The 26,142-nt window shown below is 38.3% G+C and overlaps 2 protein-coding genes across 16 annotated transcripts in view; both read left to right on the top strand.

The window, feature by feature from the left end:
• Positions 1–476: 476 nt before the first annotated feature.
• On the top strand, positions 477–6,727 carry LOC101163535 (protein tyrosine phosphatase type IVA 2). Of its 10 annotated transcripts, none has more exons than XM_023951714.2 (9): positions 477–619; positions 2,117–2,259; positions 2,341–2,467; positions 2,620–3,160; positions 3,234–3,326; positions 4,561–4,691; positions 4,818–4,892; positions 4,976–5,064; positions 6,454–6,727. In XM_023951714.2, exons 4-9 carry the CDS (start codon positions 3,065–3,067, stop codon positions 6,528–6,530), a joined length of 561 nt encoding a protein of 186 aa, XP_023807482.1. In that variant the 5' UTR covers positions 477–619; positions 2,117–2,259; positions 2,341–2,467; positions 2,620–3,064; the 3' UTR covers positions 6,531–6,727. The 10 variants fall into 10 exon arrangements, with proteins under 10 accessions (XP_023807482.1, XP_078797044.1, XP_020569099.1 ...); XM_020713440.3 differs by having other exon boundaries at positions 478–619; positions 2,117–2,255; XM_023951715.2 differs by having other exon boundaries at positions 491–619; positions 2,120–2,255.
• A 3,402-nt stretch (positions 6,728–10,129) lies between these two features.
• LOC101164267 (apoptosis-stimulating of p53 protein 1) overlaps positions 10,130–26,142 on the top strand; it is a 237,134-nt gene continuing 221,121 nt past the window's right edge. For 2 of the 6 annotated variants that reach the window (XM_078941337.1, XM_023951409.2), the window contains exon 1: positions 10,146–10,537. In XM_078941337.1, coding sequence (XP_078797463.1) covers positions 10,529–10,537 — 9 coding nt within the window. In that variant the 5' untranslated portion in view covers positions 10,146–10,528. Of the gene's footprint in view, positions 10,538–11,007; positions 11,102–19,122; positions 19,401–26,142 lie in introns of those variants that run through there. The other 4 variants (XM_023951408.2, XM_023951407.2, XM_078941338.1 and 1 more) reach the window with 3 other exon arrangements.

The following is a 26,142-nucleotide window of genomic DNA, read 5'->3' as shown; positions in this document are numbered from 1 at the left end:
TAACTTAAATTATACTCCTTATACTCCAACATAAAAGGGCTCCATCCGTTGGTCAACAACGTGAAGGGGTCCATCCGATTAGTCAAATACATAAAAGGATTTATTTGATTTGTTCAATTCTTCAAGCTGCCATAAGATTGTTTTGGAACATTTAAGGTAACCATTTATTGAAATTTTTGCTGACTTCTGGGATGTGCATATTGTACAGCTTGATTTTGCAATAACGATAAATTTTACGATTTATTGTGCAGGCCTAGTTAGTTATCTAATAGACATCTTGTGCCCAGTGGAATGACTGAATTTCAAAAGTGAGAGTAAATCTTATTCAAGAGAGCAGATCAAATTAGAAAGTAAAAGTTTTTTTTGTTTTGATTATGGTGATGATTATTATTGTTGTTGTTGTTGTATGGGTTATTTGTGTTGCTGCAGTTTTTTTGGATTATTTTTGTTTTGATCAGAGCAGAGCGAATCCGTGATTTTATTTTTGAAAGCCTGGTTCCGGAAGTGGTCACATCCATTCACTCTGGCTAACGGGTCTTTTCTCCTCAACATGCCTCCTTCGCAGACACGTCTGTATAACTAGGAACGTCTGAATTTCCCCGCGAATCTCTTGTGTTTCGTAAGTAATGACCTTTTCATCTCTTTCGGCCGACGTCGACCCAGATGTTACGGCTGTGGATGCGATGATGCCCGTGTTAGCAAGGTCACTGTATCCTCTGTCTTTGGGCTGTTATCGAGAGCCGGCGAAGGCTGGGCTGTTAGCTTTGTCCTGGCACGGAAACGTGAATTTTGACCTGTTTTTTTTAGAGACGGGTATTAAATTGCCGTTTGACAGATAAAAGAACATTTGTATTCTACAATAAATTATTTATACTTTCTTGCTTATTATGACAGTGTGTTCTAATGCGTGTTAAATTCCTTTCGTTGACCCATATTTAGCGTTAATGTAGCACTAGCTTAGCTAGCGGCGTTTGTCTGATGTCAGTTTTTAATTTAGCCGGTAAATTTAAAATACCTGCTTACTGTCATTCTTTGATATTGGCGTTGTTTTATTCAAAAGTTAATCGGAGACTGACGTAGTTTCGCCTTTAAACCACTGCAGTCTGTGGAAAAGCAACATAAAAGTGTTCTGAAAATTATAGTTGGTGCTTACTTTTAGCCTTTAAAAACACGTGTGAGTTAATAAAGGTCTTACAGCATATACAGCGAAAGTGTCAGGGTTTTTTTGTGTGTGTTTAGTGTCGTAAACAACTGAAAGAGAGAGAAAAGATTTGTAATAATTAACCGTTTGATCATGGAAAAACAGCGTCATTTAGGTGCGTTCAATTGGTGCTAGGAAACTGGAACGTCAGTGATTGTATCAACAAAGAATGGAAAAAGGTGGTAGGGTTTCATAACCCGTTACTTTTAGTTGTTTTCATCTAAAAGTAACGGGTTTGAAAAACCACAAAAAATAAAATAAAATACTTTTAATTGGTGCTTTTAATTTTACTACAATTGTGGAAATGTTGCTATTTAGTTGTCCGTCATTGTTTTGTTAAAAAAAAACAGTTGGTTGCTATAAAATAATACCATAGGTGGTTATAAGACTCACTACCCATCTTAAGTTTGGTAAACTAAGCATTTTGTTGAATTTAAAAAAGTAAACCTACTGCTAAATAAAAAGTGTCAGTTGGCAGCATTTATGGATTTCTATTGTGCAGTTATTCAGATTTACACAATCTTTGCATCACAACAGACCCTTCACTCGGATTCAAATCTTTTGTAGACTTTAGAACAAGTTAATAGTTGCTTTTTCATGGTGGAAATCTGCTGTGTTTGTCACAATCTGTTGAATGGAACCTGAAACTAAATGTGCTACATTGTGTTCCCTGTCTGGGGCGAGCTTTGTCCCTATTCTAATCGATGTCATTGAAGGACACCAATGACCGTAGGCCGACATGAATGGAAGTGCTTTAGCAAACACGCTTAGCTGCTTTAAGTGGAGCAACAATATATATTATGTATTTTATTTGGTATTTGAGGTAGGAAATACATGTTTCAGAGAATTCCTGATGTTCCAGATAGTTTGTGGAGTGTCCAGCTAACTGGAGTGTGTTTTCATTTCTGCGTGCAGCAGGTCAGGTCTAAGCCAGCCGGTTGTCAGCGGGAACCCACAGCAGCAGCCGCGTCGTCATCAATGGTGTGTCTACATCCACGAGCCGTCACATTCTCCTGTGTCCGCTCAATGAACCATCTCCTCAGCTCTCATCAAAGTCGGTAACCATGAGCACTCCTGACCGTTCCCAGCTAGAGGCTGCTCACCGTCATGCAGGAAACTCACGACTCTGTCTCATTCAGGCTGCACATGTATGGCGTTTGCGAAGCTCGGAGGGGAGTTTTGCCAAGCTCAGCACCTGCTGCTTATTGTGGACAAGTGAACAGGGGGACGCCAGCTCGGCACAATCACTGCCATTCACTCAAACAGGTCAGCGGCACAAAGGCTGGCGGTGTTTTACTGTCATCCAGTGGAAACAAGTTTCAATAAACAAATGGTTTAATAGGAATTAGTTATTATTAGTGATTATTAATAGGATCTTGTTTGGCCAAAAAGACTAATGGTTAACTCTATGCTCACAGGTTCTTACTGCCATCCTGTTCAACCATATGAGGACAAGCCAAACCTCGGTCTGCGGCCTGTCCTGGCGAGAAGGGGAGGCCTTGGTTGCAGCTTAGAAACATTTGTTCTGTCTTATCTTACAAATTCCTTCTTCTGCTCTGATTTGAGTGGGTCTTTCCTGAATGGGCTGACTGGTTTGAAAGAGGAGGAACAGATCTTTTATCTTTTTTTTTTTTTTTTTTTTTAATCTAAATATCTGTCTGCAGTGTCCTTAAGTTTGTATGAAGTTCTCTTCATCTTCAAAGTTTTTTTTGGCAGACTGTCAAAGATTGTAATTTTTAACTGTAAAACACTCTGATTTTTGTCGCTATTCTTTTAAGAGATAAGAGAAAAGATCAAATTGTAATTGAAGCTCCAGACTCAAAGTGTTTTGTCAGACTTCAGCTGCTCTAACTCTGTCTAAAAATGAACCGACCCGCTCCCGTTGAGATTTCCTACGACTGTCTGCGATTCCTCATCACCCACAATCCTACTGACGCACAGATGGGAAAGTTTATAGAGGTACTATTTGTTTTTAAATCTTAAATTGTACTAGAAGATTCAAGTCTGACATGCTTTATGTTTCAATCTATAGGATTTAAAGGCATTTGGGGTAAACACTCTGGTGAGAGTGTGCGCTGCTACCTATGACAAGACACCCGTGGAACAAGAAGGCATACAAGTGCTGGTAGGAAGAGATTATGGTGATCAGAACCCAAAGAAATCACAATAAAAGTAGTGTCATAACTAATGTCACCCCGTAAACCAAAGAAGAAAAAAAGAGATGTAACCAGTATTTAAGCTCTAAACCTGCAACAATCAGTTCATGTTAGATTTCTGCTGATGCAATGCATTCTACAGAACTCAACCACAATTAGAAGTTTGATGAAGTGTGTTACTCCTAACATTGTTGCTGCATGAAAGGGAAACAGGACTAGAAAAAAGGTCAACAAAGACAGAGAGAAGATAGAAATGTGCATTGCAAGTTAAACCAGTTAAGCTTTGACCAACCAGGGAGTCTGATTTGGTAGTGACTTCATAAAAGTGCCAACAGTTTGAAAATTGATCGTGGAGGAGAAATGAATAATGGTTCGTGCCCGGCTGGAATTCTAGGACACAAAGTCCTTCATAAATCGGAATAGAGGTGCGAAAGAAAAAGCCTGGAGCGAGATTTATGAGACTTACCCCGCTTTGACATTTCGCACCAAGCGTCTTCCAACTGTAGATGGCGGACAAGCGCTAATTTCGGGTAGGGACAGCTAAACACGCGTTTTAGGAAGAGTGTCACAAGCCCTGTGTGAACGCTGCATCATGATGTGCCAAAACGCTTGTGAGAACAGTGACATCTAGTGGACCCCTGAAGCTATAGCAACCTGTTTCAAGCACGATTGAAGGTTACAGGTTTAACTTCAGGTCATCAGAAAAAAATGTCACTGACGACAGGAAATAACACATTCTGTGAAACTCTGTTAAGCTAGACAAATTTGCATAGATCGTTGATTGCTAGTAGTGAGAGAAATGTAGAAAGTGTAGTGAGGAGTTTAACAGCTTTAAAAAATGATAAAAGAAAGCTGACTACTTTGCAGATTTCATGTATCGCACGTTCTTTTCAGAATGCAACTCTTGTGATAAACTGCATACATAAATAAATAACAGACTGTCTGTTGGAAGACACTTATGTGGAGTGGTATTACAAAAAATAGCACCAAAGTAGATGCCGTTCAAATAAATGAGACTTTTTAACCAATTGAAAACAACATCAAAATATTCGTTTATTAATTAAACTAATCCTAGATTGTCAGATAATACACAGACCAGTTGGATCTAGGAAGTGTTTTTTAGCCCTGCAGCTCTTTGTTTATCTACTTCAGCAGCTGTATGTTGAGCTTGTAGTCTAAATGCAGTCTACACCGTCTCCCCAGGACTGGCCTTTCGATGATGGTTCCGCCCCACCAGACCAGGTGGTTGGGGACTGGCTGAACCTGCTGCAAGCAAAGTTTAAAGAGCAGCCTGGCTGCTGCGTGGCTGTGCACTGTGTTGCTGGACTGGGACGGTAAATAGGGAGTTTTTAAAGATTGTGCAACCTGTTTTCCCATGAATGAAGGCAATATTTAAACATTTATTAAGTGTAGTATTTGACACTTGAATGACTGTTTCTGGACCTCTTATGTCTCCGTAGAGCACCGGTGCTGGTGGCTCTGGCTTTAATCGAGTGTGGGATGGAATATGAAGATGCTGTTCACTTAATAAGGCAGTGAGTTGGACTATGACATCACAGAGACCGGCCATTTTCTAAAAGAAGACCTACTCTGATTGAAATGTTTGCTGTTTCTGCAGAAAACGTCGAGGCGCTCTGAACGCCAAGCAGCTGCATTACCTCGAGGAATACAAGTCCAAGCTTTGCCTGCGCTTGAAAGATGCTAACGGTCAGAGCTGCTGTATACAGTAGGAAGCTGACACAAAATAAAAGGGAACTTTTAATCACATTTTGTTCTCCTGCTCGTTTTATAGCTTCACCAAAATATGTAGCAAACTCCCTGAAATGCTTTGCATGTTAAAGTCGGAGGATAAAAAACATCTTTGTTGGTAAAGATATATGTTGAATCCCAAAGATTTTCTCTGTCAGTGAACATCACAGCTGCAGTTTGAAGCTCTGCCGATGTTTTTCAGAGATTCAGTTATGCTTTTCCTAGAACCCATAGTTCTTCCAGTACTGAATAAATAGTCGGCATTATATGGCACGGAAAAGACAGTTCCTTTTTACATCATCCCCTTTTGTCATTTTTGTTTTTAAGTTTTGTAATCAATGTTTTAATAAATAAAGCCTCCATCCCACCAAACTCCAACATTTGCAGCTCCACCAAAAGCATATGATAATCTTAAAAGAATGTCCAACATTAGCAAAGTGCAGCACTTGTGCTATATTTAACCAGGATGACCTCTGCAACCTGCATCATGTGACCATTTACTACATTATATATACATATATATGTTAGTTCTGCAACAGGGAGTAAAACACGATGCTAATATGATATAATAATTTGTACAACCTGGTTTATTATCAAACTGCAGCTCATAGTATTCTATAAATCAAAGTTTCATTCTCCCGTCTTATAGTTGCTGTGATCATTTGGAAAAGAAAAATTGTGCTTTCTGTAAATGATTCCATCTTTCTAGGCTCCACTAAAGTTAAAACACTACCTGGTTCCTGTTTGTCAGTGTAATTCTGGGTAAATCGACTTTCGTTCTGCGCAGGAACAGAGAACCAAAGCGGGTTTGTGGCACCACGCTGCTGCTAGTGGTGCAGCTATAGTTTCTGTTTGAAGTGCTGTCATCAAACATGCATTTGGTGGAACTGGAGCTGGAGTTTCTTCTGACTACCGTAGTATTTATTAAGAAAAGGGCTTGAAAACACGTAGACGTTTGCAAGATTTCAAGGATTTTTTTGGTTCCATTGTGAAAAAAATGGGATTTTTAAATCCTGCATAAAAGCAAATTTGCATGGAGAAAAAGGAGGCAGGATGCTTGGATGGGTGAAGGTTTTTGTAGAATATCCTATTCGCTGTGGAGCTTTAAGTCACTGCTATTCAATGAGTGTTTTCAATGCTTTTTGTGAGGGAACTTTCATGGAACTTCCTGCTCACACCTAAACACACTGTTCAGTGATAGTCTGCATGACATCAGTGTTCTCTGGGGTGCTTTGTTTAATAACCTTTAAGAAGCAGATTGAAAAAGCACATCAATAGAAAAATGCTGCTGTAGTGTCAGTTTGTTGTCACATTAATAGATCAATTTCTCAAACACTGTTTCTGTAGATACAACAACAGAACCAGCTAGATCTCCAACTGAAACCTCAGTGTCCATGGTTTTATGGCCCTCCGGCACTCCGTAGTTCCTCAACTTACTGCTGTGCTCTCGACTGGCTTCTGCTCTTTGTGCTTTTTTGTTTTCTGATGATTTTCTCTCCTTTTGTGTCTTGAGCTGTTTGCTCTGGATGTTGATGAAGTTTTCCCTTTCTTTGTGAAGAGTCTGTTCCTTTCCAGACAACACATGTTCGTCTTGGATAAATAAAAGTGTTTGGTGCCGCCACTCTTGCATTGTATTCACTTTTTTTTCTCTCTTTTCATTTGTCTGTAGAAAAATTGCGTGTAGAAAATATTTATAGGCAGTTTTCCATTTGAATAGAAGATTTGTTTGTTTAACCCGAGAAGATGCAGATCAAAACATGATTATGAAATACAAGTGCATTTGCACATTCAGAGCATACATTTATTTGTGTATATGAGCTAGTCAAATGTTAGGTCCACAAATAATTTGGATAATCCCAGAAGGCTTTCTAGAGTGAAAAAAATAATATTCAATATTCAATCTAAGGCAATTATTTCTTTTGACTTTTTGCAGCTTTTTTATTTTTCATTTGAATAAAAACACATTATCAAAGTGTTCTTTGAATATCAGCACATTTGCATCTACTCAGCATAATTCTAGACATAAAAGTTCATTAACATATTCAGAATAAATGGTTTTTGTAGAATAGACCCGTGTTGCATTAGTGTGGAGCGATTGGTTTTTAGGCGGAATGGTTCTGTTCATCCAAATCGGATGATCGCAACACAAGACCGTCCAGTTCAGCAGGTCTGCTTCAATGATTCATCTCACGTGGAGCTGAACCCCGTGACCTCTGTGAGCGGGGATGCTGTGATCATGAAGCGCTTGGAAACATCGCATGGAGCCAGGAGCCGGCTGAATGTAGATTGGCTTTATTGACTGACCTGACCGCGCACACAGGAGTTACCCTTGAAGCTCAGGGACACCGTGGACAAACTGAAGCTAGAATGGACATGCTCACTTAATCTACTTCTAGTTTATGTAGGCGCTGGAGTGTATATAAATACAGCAAGGCTAATTCAGCAAAAATCCTGGGCAAAGGAGCAGCTCAGTTCTGTACAATTGTGAGTTTAAAAAAATGTGCCAAGTAAATTCTGACTGTGCAACTTTTTACAATTTTAAACATCTGGATTGAAGGCCAAAAGAATTAATTTACTTTATATTCTAACAAAAAAACGCTGGTCTGTCGTGGTTTTAACTGAGGTTTTTATAATAAAAGGAAAAACGAAACTTTTCAAGTATGTTTTCTCCGTAAGAATTTGTTTTTTAAACTTCACTGCTGTTACCAAAGCTGCTACCAAAGTCCATTTTTAAAGTTTAATTGTAATTGTAAAGTTTGATTTAAAACGGCTGCTGTTCATTTTTGTTTTGGAATACAAGTTATACCTATAGTGACTTAGATTTTCTTTCTCCTAAAAGGAAACGTTTCTTTTTCTATAAGAAAAAATAGCAAATGAGCTTCATTGACAAATCTCTCCAAAACATTTCTGCCTCCTAACATTCATGGACGGTCTCATCCATGTTACTGATGTAGCCACCTAAAACAATCAATCTGCTCTCCCTACTGATTATAGTCCAGATTATTTCTGCTCCAAAATCCAACCAAGTACGCAACGTTTCCAACCCATGTCTGAGATGATTTATGTTTGGAAAACTGTGCAGTTATTGCTTCTGAAATGTCACTATATTATCCTCATGTCTACATGATTATTTAAAAGAGCTATGTTCTTTTTGCATAGGTAATGTTTAAAAAAAAAATATTTTAAGCACAAGAGAGAATCATAGATGGAAGCTTCTTTTTCATCAAAAGTGGATATTCATTTAAAGCTAATAAAGTAATCCATTTAAACCTTCAAGTGTTGTCATAGTGACGTGCTCACATTTTCTAGAACTTTCTCTTTTACCTGTTGCAAACTGACCGGTAACAGCAAAGGACAGCTGATGGTGAATAGAAAACCGTACAGGTTTTTCTTTTATTATTTTAGAAATAGCTACCAGTTTTAAAGACTTAGATTCTCATTTTTTATCTGAATGTTATTTAAAATAACTGGTTGTGAAGTCAGACTGAATAAAGTCACATTTTCTCTCACCAGCTGGACATACAGAGAAGATAAAACCAGCAGAGAATATTTGATGAAATTTGTTTAATGTATGGCAGGGATTCCCTCATTAAAAGGTTATCTTTAAACACAATAGTTTACTTTAGTTAACTTTATAAAGGTCTTATTTCAAGGTAGTAGTTATTTTATTATGTAAATATAAAATGAGGGGACAGAAACATCGTCCCTGGCAGCAGAGATTAGAGATGCGCTAATCTGCTGAATTTCTGACAGCGGAACATTTCTAAGCTTGTTGTAAGCCACACAACACTGACGGTGTTCAGTGAAGTCGGTCATTTTCCTGTCTGGTATTACTACAGTATGACTGTAAGTTAGTATGGCTGAGCGTTAGCATGTTCTCCCCGTGCCTGCGTGGGGTTTTCTCCTGGCACTCCGGCTTCCTCCAACAGTCCAAAAACATGCCTCATACCCCGCCTTCGCCCAACGACAGCCAGGATAGGCTCCAGCAACCCCAAAAGGAATATAGCAGATTAAGAAAATGGATGGATGGAAAGAGAAATGTTGTATGAAATGTTCCTACAAATCACTGAAGTATTTACCGCATGTAAATGATAATAAAAGAAAAAGCCTTTTTCTCAGAAAAACGAATGGATCCTCTTGAATTTTAGGAAGCATGCAAACGTCAGAAAATGAGGGAACCCTCATTTGCTTTTGTCAACATATTTCATATTATTATTACATTATAATGTCAAGAAAATAGAACATTTTATTTGTTTTGTGATATTGTTACTACTTTTTTAATTGTATTTTCAGTGTTATTTATTATCTATCAGCTTTTTTCTTAATAGAGCTATGGCAACAAGGTATTTTCCTCTTTTATGGATCATTTCTATTCTATTCTATTCTATTCCGTTCTGTGAATCAATATTTCAAATAGATTAGATACATTGTATTTTTATTCTCCACAGTAAGAAAATGCAAAGTTCATCTGTGTGTTTATTGGTTTTCTTTGGCAGGTTTCTTTTGTCACATTTAGATCTGTTTTGACTTAATTTTAGATATCTTTATTCTTTTTCTTTTCCGATGGCAAAGTGTAGATGTAAGTGTATCTGTAAAATTTCAATTTTTCCAAAAGAAGCTAAAAAAAAATAAAAGAAAAAGGATTTGAAAGATTATCTAGTATATTATCATGCAGACATCAATCAGTCCCATTTTAATAGTTTATTTTCTCTATATTTTAATTAGAAAGACAGCACCACACACTTCATTCCTGGAGTAGTGTGAAATCTAAAATAAAAAAAAAGAAAAATACCAAATAATTTCTTCATTACAAACCTATGCTGCTCATCACCGAAAGAGGGCGCTCTTTGTTGAAATTGTGTTGATTAAATCCTGAAAAATCTGCTGTGATTTTTTACTATAAAAAGTTTTATACAGCTGTTTTTTTATATTTTTTTACTACTAAAAAAATAGGACAACCAAAAAATGAGACCGAGGAGGAGATGAGAAAGGCGGTGACCCAGATTAAGCTAACCACAGGACCGCCCGCCGCGTGCGATGGGGGGGGGGGGGGGGGGGGGGTGTAGTGTAGTGTGAAATGTCAACCAGGAGTTTAGTGGTTTTATTTAAACGTCCAGCTGCAGTTTCCTTTGTGAGTTTCAATGATCCCGGAGAGCGCGAGGCACAGAGGGAGCGAGTCGGAGTGGGTTTGAAGGGGGTTGGGGGAGTGAAAGAGAGGAAGGAAGAGGGTGGGTTTGTCAGGAAAGTAGAGAGGAGCTGAGAGTTTTCTAAGCATCTGATCCAGACTCGCGGAGGGGAAGAAGAAAAGAGGAGGAGGAGGAGGTGTGAATGTATGCAGAAAAGAGGGGGGAAAATAAGGACAATTTAAAATAAAAAGCGCAAATAGCTTCACTGCCGGTGTGGAAACGAGGACTGAGCAGGAATGTTACCGGTAAGTGTTCAGTGATGACATCAAACAGGATGTGCCTCGTGAGAGTTTACGGTTCCCGCCGCCTCTAACGCCGTTAACCGTTGCTAAGCAAGACACTCTGTAATATTGGCGGTACTTTTGAACTTAAATAACTGTCAAAGCTGTACTGTGGGAAATAAAAATAAAGTTTCATCAGACTATATTGCAATGTTAACATGGTGGGTGTGCTTGTCTGTCCTCTTATCTATGCAGAGTAATTAGCTTAATTGGGCAAAACGTATTTTTTTTAAATAAAATAAAACAAAAAATGCATTTGGTAGACAGAGTTTACATATAACAACTGAGAAAGCTTAAAAAATTTATTGGATTTTAAAAAAATATCCAACTTCAATGTTACTTAGGGGTGCTAAACGTAGGTTAAATGTTTGGAACAGAAGTTTGAGTTTCTTACCCATCTTCACTTTTATTAATTCATCCTCATTTTGTTTTAGCGCCTTTCTTCTGGAAGGACATTTAAGACCTCTGATGTCATAAATACTTAAACTGTGATTGGACAAACAGCCAGCGGGGTGATGAGGTGCAACTGTGAGTAGCGGGGTTGGTTGTGTACATAGGCTGTAAAAACAGTGGACGAATCGAGGTGAGACGTCACCCATTAAAAAAACGCCTTAACTCCGGCTCTCGCGAAATGAGGCTAGCTCCCTCACCATTGCTTCCTGACACGGGCGCCGCCATGTTGAAACCAGTTGACAGTGATTGGTCCAAGTCGCTCTGAGTCTAAGGTACGATCTTAGATACGATGACTCAGAGCAAAACTCAGAGCAACAGTAGTTGCCATTGCCTTAGATACAATGACTCAGAGCAATTCGGACCAATCACTGTCGAGTGGTTTCAACATGGCGGCGCCCGTGTCAGGAAGCAATGGTACTTGCTATTTGGGAACACGAAAAGGGAGGGGTTGAGCTGTCCATTTTTACCGTGTGTAGGCTTTCAGTGAACATAAGACATAAGCTATGTGTGAATTCTCACCCTAATCCCTTACTCCTAAAAAACTATATAGCACAAGACTTTCTAGTGCTCTGGATTTTAAAAGAAATTCGGACATGATGCTCTCTACTTTTTTCTTTCTTTTTTTTTTTTTGAATGGGAAATATGACGTCACCGATTTCACGAAGTGAAAATCTAATCAATATGAGCATATTACAATGACTGTTTAATGTTGATTGTTTATTTTAAAAATACTTTTAAACACATTTTTTTCACAAAATTTTTTCAAACGCAATGCATTGTGGTCTATATTCGCCAATCTAGTGAGCATCAATGCACACTGGTCTTTTGCAGAGACGTCTGGGAAACTTGCAGAGCACTGGATTTGAAATTTTAGATTTGTACAGCTCTACAAAATGGCATATGCACCATATAATGCACTATGTTGTGAGAAGTTACTGAATTGAATTTTCTCTACTATCTAACTATTAAAAACTTTATAGTGTGGGACTATCTAGTTCCCTGTATTTTTAAAGCAATCAATAAATATGAGCATTTTTCAAAACTATTTATGAACCCACTGTGTTCTGATGAAAACGTGGATGGTTTATACAAAATTCATATTTTTTAACAAAAAAGGTCTATATTTGCCTAGTGAGCATCGATGCACGCTGGTTTTTTACATACATTTTTGGGAAATTTTTAGGGCATTCAATTATGGAATTGTAGGCTATGTGAAAATTCCTTTACTACTCACAACATAGTGCACCAGATAGTGCGTTCACCCTTTTGTAAATGGCGAATCGAGTGAGTCAGCTGATCCCATTTCTCCACACAGGTGTACAAACTTGGGTTGGTAGATAGATTGTAAACAGATGTAAATAGAGCCTTTTACATTGCAGGTATTCATTTATCTTTGATTCATTTATTTCTGTGAAAAGTGAATTTATTTAATTAGCGTTTGCAGTAAGGTTTCATGTGTTAGGATTTTTTGTATCTCTGGTCATTCGGCCAAGTTGTTGAATGGATCTCATGACAATGCGTCCACATAAAAATTTCCTGTTTTTCATTTTGCTTTAAAGTTGTGGCGTTCAGGATAAAGGTCAGAATTGCAGATTCTCTGCTGTCTTTTCTCATCCAGTAGCCATTTCTCTGGATTGTTTCTCCCTTTCTCGCTCACACACAAATGCATTCAACACTACACCTCTTTGTGGCTGGGTTTAGCTGCTGTCAGCTCCAGACAAAACACAGAAGATATAAGGACGTGTTTACTCCAAAGAGAGCGATAAAGAAAGGACAGAGGGAGCAACACAAAACCCAGAGGGGACTGCTACCTTGATCCTTGACCCCTCCTGAGTATTTTTTAATTTTTTTTTATTTTGTGATCCAAAGCACACATGGGAGTTTTAACCTACCCCAACACAATGTTAAAACAGTCAGTCATTGTGAAAGTGTTGCTGTTATTTTTGTTCTGCCTCCAGAGAACCTGGATCAACTCCTCAAGTATTTTTTTTGTTGGTTTGCCTTTTAATGTTTCCTTCTAAAATAAAAACCCTCAACACTAGTTTAGGATAGCCTAATTCATTGTTCCGGAAACAGAACATGACACCATCTGTGTGCTTCATCGGTGCCGAGCGGATGACGCATGTAAGTAAGAGTGTCAGCTTTACAGCTGTCATTGGTTTCCTTTCCAACAAGCAATATTGACATTCTAGATTCATGACTGCACCCTTCAGTACCGGATGGCCACTGGTTATAACAATAAAAAAAAAAAAAAAAAACCGCAAACAATAACTGAGTTTAAAACCCAAGATGATGTCAGACTTGATTGAAAGATACCTGGAGTAGGATATTTATTCATTATGCAGCACTAATCGAAATAGTTTCTAATATTTTTTTCAATTATTTTGTCTTTGCAACCATCTTAAGTCTGCATAACCATAATGCTACTTTTTTTTAAATTTCTTTTTATTGCTTTTTAGTAAACTTTTAAATACACACAACACAAACACTGCCAGTGTACAATTGAGAAACACAGCATAAATACCCACATACAGCAACAACACACATGGATTTGTCCCGAGTATTGAAAGAAAGGTAAACAATAGTCATCAGGTGAGATGCTGGGTTTTCGCCTGATTAAAATGATCCATTAAAGGTCCCAATTCTTTGTGAATTTGTCCTGCTGACCAGTCAGTTTGTATCGGATTTCCTCAAGGTATAAACAGCTCGTCATGTCGTTTAGCCATTTACAGAAACTAGGGGAAGTAGAAGCCTTCCACTCCTTCAGAATAATCCTCTTAGCTATAATCATTCCAAACATGACTGCTTGTTGAGTTGAGTGTGACAGCTTCTGAGTTTGCTCTGGACAACCAAATATTGCAATCAGAACATGGGGAGTTATTTGTACATTGTAAACGGAACTAAACAACTTAAAAATATCAGAGCAAAAATATGTTAGCATAGGGCATGAATAATATAAATGAGATAAAGAACCTATACCAGTTTGACAACGGTTACAGGTTGGTGAAACAGAAGGAAAAATTTTATGCAATCTTGTTTTGGAGTAATCGTAATGATACTTTTATACCAGTCTCGAAAACACGCTTTGGACGGACCTCTTCCACTAAAAAGTCTATGTAAACAAGTGTAGATGTGCGTTTCGGGCTTTCATGTTCAAAGCTCTTGTTCGCTAGATCTAATTTTGGTCGTCATTGCCATTTTAATCAGAAAGGTCACTGAACCCCAAACATTTCTAGAGAAATGAAACAAAGTAGTCACATGCTGCATGACCAGGTCGGGCCATCGTAGTTCCTACACTTCCAACAAACACGGGTACATGTCAATTAGAAGGCCATTCCCCCACTTGAAAAAAAATAGTTTCGGAGATAAATTGAAATATTAATACTTTTGAAAAATGCAGGTTTCTTAAGCACAATTTAAATACAGGTGCAAAAAGGAACCATTGTGTTTTGTTTCGGCTCTACAGTTTTCATATTTGCATTCTTTTCTACCTTTCATTTTTGTTGAGAACTTTTCAGGTATAACAAAAAAATACATCAGAAACATCACAAGCAGGACAAACGGGACAGTTAGGAGCAGTAACCAGCCCTTGGATGCTTTGTCCCTTTACGTCACTGAATTTTACTTTTTCAAACAATATAGTTTGTCCCTGTTGGCTACGTGTTTACATGTTTGAGTGAGAGCAGAACAGACTGTCTGAAATGTGAATTCTCTTCAAATTTAACTTTACCTCACCGGTGGATGGACTCGTCAAGAACCGCCAGCAGGGGCCTTGGCTTTTATCTCTGAAAAACATTCTGCTGTTAGTCATAATCACAGTTTGTCACTACTCTGACTTTGGTGAGCGCTGAAACATATCTGCCTCTTCAGTTGAGCTTATAAACCTTTTAAATCTCTAGGTTTTTTTCCGCAGGAAGTTATAGATGTTGATGTTATTAGATACTGTAGATGTTGATTTTTATTCTCTGTAAATTTTTCGCTAACTTTGTCCGAGGCATTTCTTTCATCTGTGGGCTGGTACTGGTCCATGGGTCACATGTTACCAGGCCTCAGAGAGAATAGAATAAATTAGTTTTTATTCATTTTCTTAAAACCAAAAGAAAAAGAAACATTTTGCTGATCTATGTGTCAAGCTCTGTTGAGCCAGGCTTTCTAGTATTCTACGAGGTTACTAACCGGAGATACCTCACTTCATGTTGTGTGCATTTTTTACCTTTTTACCTGTAGCAGCTGATGAGTTTGACTCATGTGCTTGTTCACCTTTGTTAGGCCTCAGGTAAGCTGCGATAAGGACTGTTTAGCCTGACATTGACAAACGGACATTCAAGTTAGAAATCTGGGTGTAAGTGGAAACTACACCAAAGTGTGTGTGTGTGTGTGTGTGTGTGTATGTGTGTGTGGAAGAAGTTCATTTCTGTTCCTTGTGAGAAGTTTAGAAGAAAATATTATGTCTCTGAGCGAAGTACCACTTTCTGCACACACAGTGATCACAAACATGGCAAACACAGAAACTATAGCTCTGCTATGACTAAAGGTTAGTCACGCCTCTGATAAAACAAGTGTAAGGATGTTAACACAAAAAAAGTGTTTGAGGTTGCAGTGATTGAAAAAAGTCCCAAGATATGTAGAGTCTAGGGTACTTACTTTGAAACAGAATTTGTGTCATTAAAACCCCACTAAAACAGATCTTTTAAACTATTTTAAAAGCGTTCCCAGTGGTCTTTTAATTATGTGTTGTGTTGTTTTCTAGGCCATAGTTTCTTCAGAGTGGCAGTAGATCATTTGAAAATTGCCACCGAGTTGGGTGTGGCTATTGGCGCGGAGTAGAGCTGCACGATATGAGGAAAACTCGCGATATGCGATATTAGTGATCAATATTGCGATGACGATATAACTTGCGATAAATGAACAAATAGCAGAAACAACAAAAACATCTCCATTTCACCACGCCAAACAAAAGTTTAATTTAAATAAGAGTCAAAATACCTTAAATTATTCTCCAGATGACCCTCGTCTAATTAGGAAGGCAACATCTGACATAAAAACTCCATCCGATTGGTCAACAACGTGAAGGGCTCCATCTGATTGGTCAAATGGATAATGGGATTTATTCAATTCATTATATAGTTCAAGTTGCCATTAGATTGTTTAGGAAATTTAAGGTTTACCGTTTTTTTTAATTTTCACTGACTTTTGCGATATGGATATTGCACAGCTTGAAATCGCGAAAACGATAAATTTGCATTTAATTGTGCAGGCCTAGCACGGAGCAAGCCTACTTCCACTTTCTGTCACCCATCTGTTTACACACATTCTCGATATCTTACAGCTAGTCTGGATCAGTCATTTTCCATCTTGGAAAGGGTTGTACCTCTGTGAAAAAGAACTTCTGCATGGACAAAAAAAGTTCTGATAGCAACTCTTTTATGAAAGCACATTTTGTCTTGTTTCGGGAAGATGCTAGTGCAGCGACCAATGGCTGCAATCAGTGGATTAATATATATTGTATACTGTGTTAATCTCTCTATCTGGACAGAAGGGTAGGATAATATTAATGTGATCCTGCAGGTTCATTTATGTAGGCAGAAGAAATTAGGAAATTGATATTTACTCCATCCCAGCTATCGACTTATCTTCTGCTTGTTTCAATAGAAGCTGTAGAAATTGAGGGTGTTTGAGCACATGTAACCAGCATGTGACCCTCTGAGTGTGTGTGTGTGTGTGTGAGGGGTGCAGCTCCTCTGCCAGCGTGCTCTCTGCCAGCGCAGTCATGCTGCGGTGGATCAGTGCAGCTTTTCTAATCTCTGCCCTGCAGCTTTTGCCCCGCCGCCACTGCTGCTGCCGGTCAGACCCCCCTTCCACATCTCAGTACGAACAATCCGGAAGTATCCACTTTTAGATTATGTTCCTGCTGATTACTGTTGTTGACTTCTAGTATGTTGTGCTTTCAGGATTATTCATCGTTCTGATTAGCTGTGCAATGTTCTGACTGAACAGAGAAAAAAAGGGCTTGATTAGAATGTGTTTCTTGTAGTGGCCTCATCAAGCAGGCCTAACATATTCAAAAAAATATCCAACTTAGTTCTAAAATAATATTAGCTGTGCTTTATATTGCCAGGATGTGTTTGAGTTTGCAAACTCTAGTGATTCTGTCAGTGAAGACATCAGAGTTGACCCTCGATGACCCGACTGGCTCCAGCTCTGCTGGACGTGGGGCTAAAAAAAGAGTTAGACGTCTGAGATACTGAGACCTAGAAGGCTCTGCCACACACCAGGGAAGTCATGTCAGACTCATTCAACTATCATCCTCTTTAAAGGGAAAATAGTCAATAAATATTCATGAAGTTATCATCATTTTCATGTATTTTTTAATATTTGAGGTGTTGGAATTTTGTGTTTCCTTTCCTCAGTGCATTTTAATTAAAAACACCTAAACCAGTGACTTAAATAAAAATAAAAAAGGCCAAATGTTGCATTAAATATAGAATAATATTTAAAATAACTTTTTCTAATAAAAAAAAAAATCTGACAGGAAGCCTCCCATGAATGTGAAATTAGAAAAAGTACTAAAAAGTGTTGCCAATTTACGTGGTGCTTACTTCTCACACACACTCAGCCAGTGAGTAATAATAAAGACCCGTTACTAAACACATAAATATTCAGTCTTAAGGTATTTATTACTTACTCCTGGGAAAAAAGGCAAACTCCTTTAGAGCAAAGCGTTTTCTCGCTCCAAATGCTCTGATAAATAATGTAATATGTCTCCAACCCTTGAATGAGTCTTCATGTCTCCCTGCAACAGCGGCCCTCACACTTTGAAACTTGCTGCACAGATCCGTCTGGAAATGAAAAAAAAATCAGAGGAAATGAAGCAGATGGGAAATTCATCTTTTGCAAACCAAAAATGGCAAAAATGAATTCAAATTTGTTTGCAGTGTTAGTTTGTCATCCGCTTGACTCTCTGTTAAATTAAGATCACCATTCACAATCTTAGTTTTGTCTTTGTTTCATTCATGGAAATTGTGTAATGAACCAAATGAAGTCAGTTCAGTCGCCATTTTTTTACGACACGCATGCCGCCATGTTGGAGTCAGACATTGTCATTTAGCAGTGATTGGTGCAAAATCAGTCAATCAAATGTTTTGTATGTTCGACATGAGGGTCAACCATTCAGTGTATATGACACCTGCATAAAAAAAACACTTTCTGGCTCCAAGAAGCCAAAATCCTCATTCTATTTGTCAGAATTACCATTCTCGCTCTACTACCTTTTTGTAAACAGTTCTTGCTAATCCTAATTTTTTCACAATATTTTTTTCTGTTGTACAAGTTATTAAAGTTATAAACTTACCAATCAGATGCCTTAATAAAAGTATGTGGCCTTATTTAGAACGTTTCAAACCTTTGACTTTCTCCCAAGCCCGCTTTTAAGTGGTAATGGTGTGGCCTCCCAACAAGCGCCTGATTGGTGAGAGTGGTTTCCATAGAACTCGGACCAATCACTTCTTACTGAATCTGGAAACAAGTTATGCTTTATAGGTGAAGTCACAATCACTCGGGCCAGTACACCACATACACCATCCTGTGCAGAGATATTTATTTCTCTATAGATGTTTATGGGATTTTGGTTTCTTGGAGCCAGGAGGTACTTCCTGTTTGGAATGTGGGGGGGGGGGGGGGGGGGGGAGTCACTCAGTCTAGTTATACAGTCAATAGTTCATACAAAAATTAGACTGTGGCTCTTGCGTGACTATTTGGCCAAAAAAATTGTAAATTCTCAAATAAAAACAGAGGTATGAGCCTATTGTGAAATAGAAGAAAAGGAATTCTGCAACTTTGTGTTGAGAATCATTTCATCCGACTGACCTGATTTTCACAGCTACACTTGTTGTGGAATAATCTCGACACTCAACTCTTCATCTATTGAAGGATACACTTTGTTTTAAAAGTTGGTGTGAGCTCAGTCTGACTGTCTCCTCCTGATAACAGCCAGAAAATGATTCACCCTCTCTTATCAGCTGTCATCCTCCCTTTCTCACCCGTTCTCCTCCTCCACTCATTCACTGAAAGTTGACTCCCCTCGCCCCCCCTTCCCTGACACGCTTTTATATTTGTAGTTCACGTCCCGGACAGCAAACACATTTGAGACGCTGTCACCTGCAAAGTCGCCAGTTTCAAACCAGAAAGGATGCTTTAGTTTGTCAAAGTGGCCGGTGCCCTCGTGTGCATGCTCAGCGGTGAGCTCGATGCATGCCCGATGAGGCGCTTTTTGGGGCTGGTGTTGGAGCGGCTGGCGGTTCTGTCTAAAAACCTCAAGCTGAGAGATTGCAAGAAATCAAAGAAGAAACTCAACAAATGGAAAAGCAAAGCATGGGTGAGTGTTGGATCCAGACGTGGTCTTCTACGCTGACACTGCTTTACACTTTTGAAAGATGTAGACTTTTACTTCATACCCACTCATATTATTGTGGGTTTTATTTAGCACTTCACAAAACTTTTGTTTGAAAAAAGAAGTAAAAGTGTTTCAACAGGAGTCCAGACGTTTTTTCCCCAACAAAATAAGCGTCAGCTTGTTATTTTCTGAACAGCAAAATACATGGTGGTCTTTGTCCCCCCAGCTTGCTTACAGTCTCAATCCTGACTGTCTCACTTCCTCCCTCTAATGCTTAAAATAGTATCTCCATTCAGCACCAAAGGCATTTTAGGTACCACAACTCAGTCTGCTGTAGATGTGCGTATGTGCATGTGTGTGTGTGCACGTGTGAGTGTTTGAATGAGAGAGTGCAAGATAGTTTCCTTAGCTTTTCGATAAACACAAACAAACTGTCCTTTCTTTTTTTTATCAGTTAAACATTACAAAACAAATTAATTTGTTCTTCCAACTTTATCATCTTTGTCTAAAGAAACCACAATGACTGAAAAGGGTTTTCCAACAGTAAATTCTTTCGTTTTTTGTGGCCAAAAATTCTACTTTTAAATCTATGGATTGTTTTTTTTTCAGTTTGTTCTACATTTAATACAGAGGTTTACAGATGTTGTAGATCTACGGATCTATTCAGACACAACACATGTTTAGACAAAACTGAGCCTCTTTCTTGGAATGATTAGGGCTAAATATCAATGATAATTTTCTAAACTGATGACTTTCAGATTCACAGTGGAACAAAAATACTTCAGCTAAGATATAAGCAGATGTAGACATTTATGAGAAAAACTTTTTGTGCTTGAGATCAGGTTTCTATTCATCTTTCTTAAATGCCTACTTTACCATTACAGAGAAAATACCTCAAATAATGAATACGTAATGGCACATTTAAATAGTAATAGTAATTAAAATGTTGTATATTTTAATATTTAAAAGAAATAGTGTTGTCTACGAGAAAAAAATATACCTTTATTTTCTGCAAGCATATACAGTGGTACAGAAGAACGCTCCATAGAATGGAAGATCTGAATCCCAAATGTTGCTGGGACCATCCCAGTACTTACATCACAAAGTTATCTTTATATTGGCTGCAAAAAATCTGATTTTCCATAAAGATTTCAAAAAAATATGGTGAAGTTCTTTTTTGTTTTGTTTTTAACTGCGCTTCCCTTCCTTAACAGTTGTCTTCATTTTTTTAGGGAAAAAATCGAATAAAATTCATGCGATGTCCTATGGCATATGCTCGCAATTCTTTTTTTTGAATGCCAAAGGCGATGATGAAAACAATTTATGAATCCACTATTCTGATGATGGCAGCTTGGACGACTTAAAAAAAAAATGTAAATACATTTTTTTGAATAACAAATCGTTGAAACACATTGCATTGTGGTCTGTAGTCACTAATCCAGTTACCATCAATGCACTAGTTTTTCGCAGAGACTTATGGGAAATATCCTGGGCAATGGTTTTTGAAATTGGAAATTCAGACACGCTGACAAAATATAGTGCACTAAGTAGTGAGTAATAAGAGAATTCGGACGCAACCCACGGCTTCCCACATAATTCTATGGGAAGTTGTATTTTATATATAGTACACACTGGTGGAACGAATTGCATCTTTTACCCAATTTATCATTTTAAACTAGAGCTTATATGTATTTTGCTGTGAAAGCGGACCTACATGTTTGAATAAATAAGGTGGTAAATAGGTTTTAAACAGAAAGCCAAAACCGTTTAATTCTTCATGAACATTTTGATTTATTTTTGGGTGAAAATAAATTTCCTTCTTTATTCTACAAAAACGTCTGAAGAAAATGACCCATAATTCCTACAGTCAGACCGGCAGCTGGTGGTGGTAGTATTATGATTTGAGGCTTTTTCTTTGGTAGAGTGTAGCTGCAGTGAAGCTATGATTAGATGACTTAATAGTAAGTTAATAGTAATCTACAGAGTAGCTGTGTTTGCTGGGTTGTACGTTTTTTGTGCGTGTTTGTATTGAAATGTTCTTGTCTGTTTGTCTAAGAAGAGCTTTGGAAATGCAACCCTTCTCAGTGTGGCAGCATCCAGAGATTACGTGATATGATCTGGGACAGGTGTGCAGAACGCTGTGGATTAGTGGATGGGATATATTTTGTCCCTGTCTGTGTGTACATGTGTGCACGTCCTACAGTATGCAAACACGGGGCAATTTGTGTTTCTTTGTGTGTAAACAAGAGACAGAGGGAAAGAAAAACGAAGGATTTGAGATTAAAAGTGCATTTTGTGTGTTTTTGTGTGTGTCTCTGTGTGTGAGATCCTATCCCAGATTACCCTAAATTTATCCGTCAACTACTGACAGATGATCTAACATGACATCATTCAAATCGGCACTTGGTAAAACACGGCTGTAGGATTGCAAATACATTGTGCCAAAACAGTTTTTATGGGGTCATTAGTCCACTGATCACTGTAAATAAATTATATTTTATTTGATCTGGAGACAGTTACATAAAATGATACGAGAGGGAAATGCTATATATAATCCAAGCTAATATAAGGAAATGAAACGGTGATCCGCAAATTAAATACTCGATAAACTCTAATCTGTAATCAATGTTTTTGCATTTGTTGTCACAAACGTGTAACTGCAACTTGGTCTCAATAATAATCAAAACCACCCTCAGATTTAGATAAAAAAGACTACTACTACTACTACTACTAGATTTTCATGATAAAACCAACCCTTCACATTCTGTTCCTGAATAAAACCCAAACCAGAACGACCTTTCATGTATTTCCGAGCGCTTGCAGCTCCGCGCTAACGTACTGTAGCTGACCTGCGATATTGAGTAGGAGTAACGTCTAAACTCGAAGACACTTTATCTATAACTCTCAGTTTGGGGGGATGAATGTAGTGGTAGGGAGAAGCCCTATACAGTGATGAAAGTCTTCCGGGAATTCCCGGAAATCCGGGTTTTTGAGCAAACCGAACGTACTTTCCGGGAAATAAAGACCAGATCTCTACGGACAAATCGCTTTCCGGATCAAAAAATGGTCTGAAATCAGCTAATTTTAGCTTTATTTTCTATATTTCTCCGCAGATCGCTTCCTCTATGGTCGTGGCCATCTCTCGTCTTCCCGGCCTAATTGACCAATGACAGGACGTTTTAGTTGCTTTCGGATGCGTCGACGGGTCTGATTGGCTCTGTCTGCACCACGTGGTCAGCGTGACTCGCTTCCCTAGAGACCAAAACTGGCGGACCCACGCTAAATTTTCACAAACACATCTGAAGAGTTTGCGATCAAATTTGTGTTAAAATAATGGCAGGCATCGTCATTATTGAGCGTGGTCACGACCTCAGTTGTGAGAAGACGATAAAAAACAAATTGAAGTGGTCTTGGCTGGAAAAAAAAGATTTTTAAGGTAGTGTAGGTCAAATACTTTTTTGTGTAAAATAATCTCAAAACCACATTTTGAAATAATTTCAATTTTAGTTTTGAGTTTCAGTTTTTATTTTGAATACATTTCTCTAATTTATTTGTATTTCCTAATTACCATGATTTAGTCCAGTATAGTTGACATTAATTATAAGTATTTGATGGTTTGGACCCACACTCCCTTAAAAAATAATGTTTACAATGTTTAGTTTAGTTTTTATGTTTGTTTTGATATTTCCCAGATTACTTAGTATTGGTGTTAAAGAATTGATGTATTATGTTAAAGAATTATAGTTTAAAGCAGATCCCATATTTTGATGTAGTTATAGTTTGAGAAAACAGTGCAAGTGGATGTTGTACATCAGTCATTTCTAAAGCAGAAATAATGTATAAATAACTGAGGTATTTTCATAGAATATAATAGTTACTGGTGTTCTTTTTGCCATTTGGGGCTTTGATGTTACTATATTTTAGCAATTGTATGTTTTGCAGCTTTAAGGAAAAGCGTAGATTGTAGGATTGTGTTACTTTGAGCAATTTTCCAAATTCTTTTTTGGGACCAGCAAGTCCTTAATGGAGAGTCAAACTAGGGGTTTGAATGACAAATCATGATGCTCCAATTAGTCTTAGTTTCTTGATAAAGAAGTGAATAACTAGTTGCCAGAATGCACCAGAATGCATCTAAGACCACGTATTTTTCCAAAATTTCGCTCTGTGCCCGCCATATCGCTCAAAGAAAAGTTCAGGGATTTTTTCCTTGCCTGACTTTCATCACTGCCTATAGGTTAGGGCAGTGTTTTTCAACCAGTGTGCCGCGGCACACTAGTGTGCCGTGGGAGATGGTCAAGTGTGCCGTGGGAAATTGCCCTCATTAACTGATCTAAAAACATTTCCCATCTCCAGGATTTCAGCTCTGTGTTCATCCAAACAGGCCCTGATAAAACACTGAGGAGTTAGGAATATAAAAGATCGTAAAATACTTTTTCTTTGCGTTTATTTTATTTTATTAAAGACATTTTGATAAGAATGACGGCAGCGCGATTCAGCTGCAGCTCCGGCTGTATTTAGGAAAAGTCCCGCCCCTTTACCTGTCTCCACCAATCATTCTTGAAGGCTTAATCACATGTCATCAGTCTGCCCAATCAGAAGTGGTTAAAGTCTTCACTTCCTTGTCTCGATTTAGCTCGTAAAGTCGCTCAGTTCTAACAAAAATACCAGCTAAAGCTCGTCTTCAGCGGTGTAGCTTTCCACAGAATCCGGTATCAGACCGTGGAACAAGTGAACAAAACCATGAAGCTCCGAAAAGCGATCTCCGCCGGCCGTTTTTATGCACTACATCTCCCATGATGCATTGGGTTGTGAGAGTGACAGCGTAAAAGGAGTTCTGTTGTTAAACGTCTTGAAAACAACGAACACACTTCAAACTTTTTTTAAATCTTATAACTTAACTTTTATTGCATCTTTTAGAAAAACAGCTGCAGCTTCCAGCTTTTTCTGCAATAATTATCACAAAAATGCATGTGAGATTGTGGAGGGACTGTAGATCAAAACAGACTATGAGTTTCTCCTTTTTTTTTCATTTTTGGATGCTGGTGTGCCGCGGGATTTTTTTTAAGCTTAAAGTGTGCCGCGGCTCAGAAAAGGTTGAAAAACACTGGGTTAGGGGAAGAATTCAGTTTCAGCCAAACTGTCTTGACTTTTTTGAATTACCAAGCTGTTTCATGAAGTGAAGAAACACAGAACTTAATACTGTATGCTCAACAAAGAAGTCATCAGTATTCGGCCACATAGACAACACTTGCTGACTCACTTGACAGATGTACAATAACTGAGAAGCTAGACCATAAAATACTAAAAAGTGATAAATACTAATTACCTTTCTGTGTGAAGTTTGCATGTTCTCCCCGTGCATGCGTAGGTTTTCTCGTTGGACTCCGGCTTCCTCCCACCATCCAAAAACATTCTTCATAGGTTTATTAAATTTAAATTGTCTATTAAATTCTTAAATTGTCCCTAGGTGTGAGTGTGTATGGGTGTGTGATTGTGGCCGTGCGACGGACTGGCGACCTGTCCAGGGTGTCCCCTGCCTTTGCCCATGACTGGCCAGTATAGGCTTCGGGTGCCCCGTGACCCCAAAAGGGATAAAAACGAGTTTAGAAGATGAATGAATCAATAACTTGTCTTTCAAGATCAGCTCTTAGGAAAAAGATTGTAGTTGTGACGTTGCAAATACAGTGGGCGGGCCACAAGCTCCCTGCTCTGCTCCATTCTGATGCATCCACTGGTAGACGACTACATCCATGAACATCTTTGTTTTTCTCATCTGAGCTGGCATCGAAATAAAAACTGTACATCTGGATAGCTGAAATTTTGCTCGCCCTGGTAATGTTAGGTTGGGGATGTGAGAGGCTGTAAACTAGTGGGAGAACGTGTAAACAGAGAACTCTCAGTAATCGGTAACAGGAAGTGGGGGTGGGGGTTGCTCAGCGTCAATTGTCCCGCCCACAACTCAAGGGCAAATGATGACCTTCAGAGTTCCCCCACTATATCGTGGTTCAGCCTTCATAGTGTGGGAGAGTTTCTTTTAATGTGACTTTGCAATCCTACTTTGCAGAGCGTGTCCCCCACGATAAATGAGTGTGCAGAGCCCTGTACTGCCGCTCTGCAGAAACTATTTTGTAGAAAAAGACACAGGTTATTTGATTTTGGCCAAAAACTGCATAATCATGAATAAAAGACCACTGGTAAAGCTTTTGAAATACGTCAAAAGATGATCGGAGCTGGACTTTCAAGTCACTTTTTACATGGTGAACTAATGTTCATACAAGGAAAAAAATCCTTGCTGATGCAAGCCATGGTATGATTTTTAAGGTCTTTTTAGTAGAACGAAAAGACCATCTTTATAATCCTATTATTAGAGTAAGTAGTCTGTTTTTGTTGTTGTTGAATGAAAGCAAATATGTCCTGTATGTTGAAGTCTTGTAAACCTGCAGATTCACTTATCATTGTTTCTTTTTTTGTCTTTACATGTGATTCTAGTGACAGACAGATGAATGTAGGAGGGAGAGGCTAAATGTGTAAAAAAGAATTCCCACTGTTCAAACACTGTACAGATGGACTGCTGTTGATTTCACAACAAAGTGATTTTATCAGGGAAAGAATTTGCCTCCTGAGAAATTTTACGTCAGAGGCTGCTTTAAGTTCAAAAAGGTCATCGTTGTTTATTTGTGAGCATACATACATACATACATACATACATACATACATACATACA

Source organism: Oryzias latipes, chromosome 22 (assembly GCF_053564925.1).
Source record: "Oryzias latipes strain Hd-rR chromosome 22, Olatipes_Hd-rR_3.1".
NCBI lineage: Eukaryota > Metazoa > Chordata > Actinopteri > Beloniformes > Adrianichthyidae > Oryzias > Oryzias latipes.
Note: the sequence above shows the minus strand (reverse complement) of the source record. Positions and strands in the feature narration are given on the sequence as shown.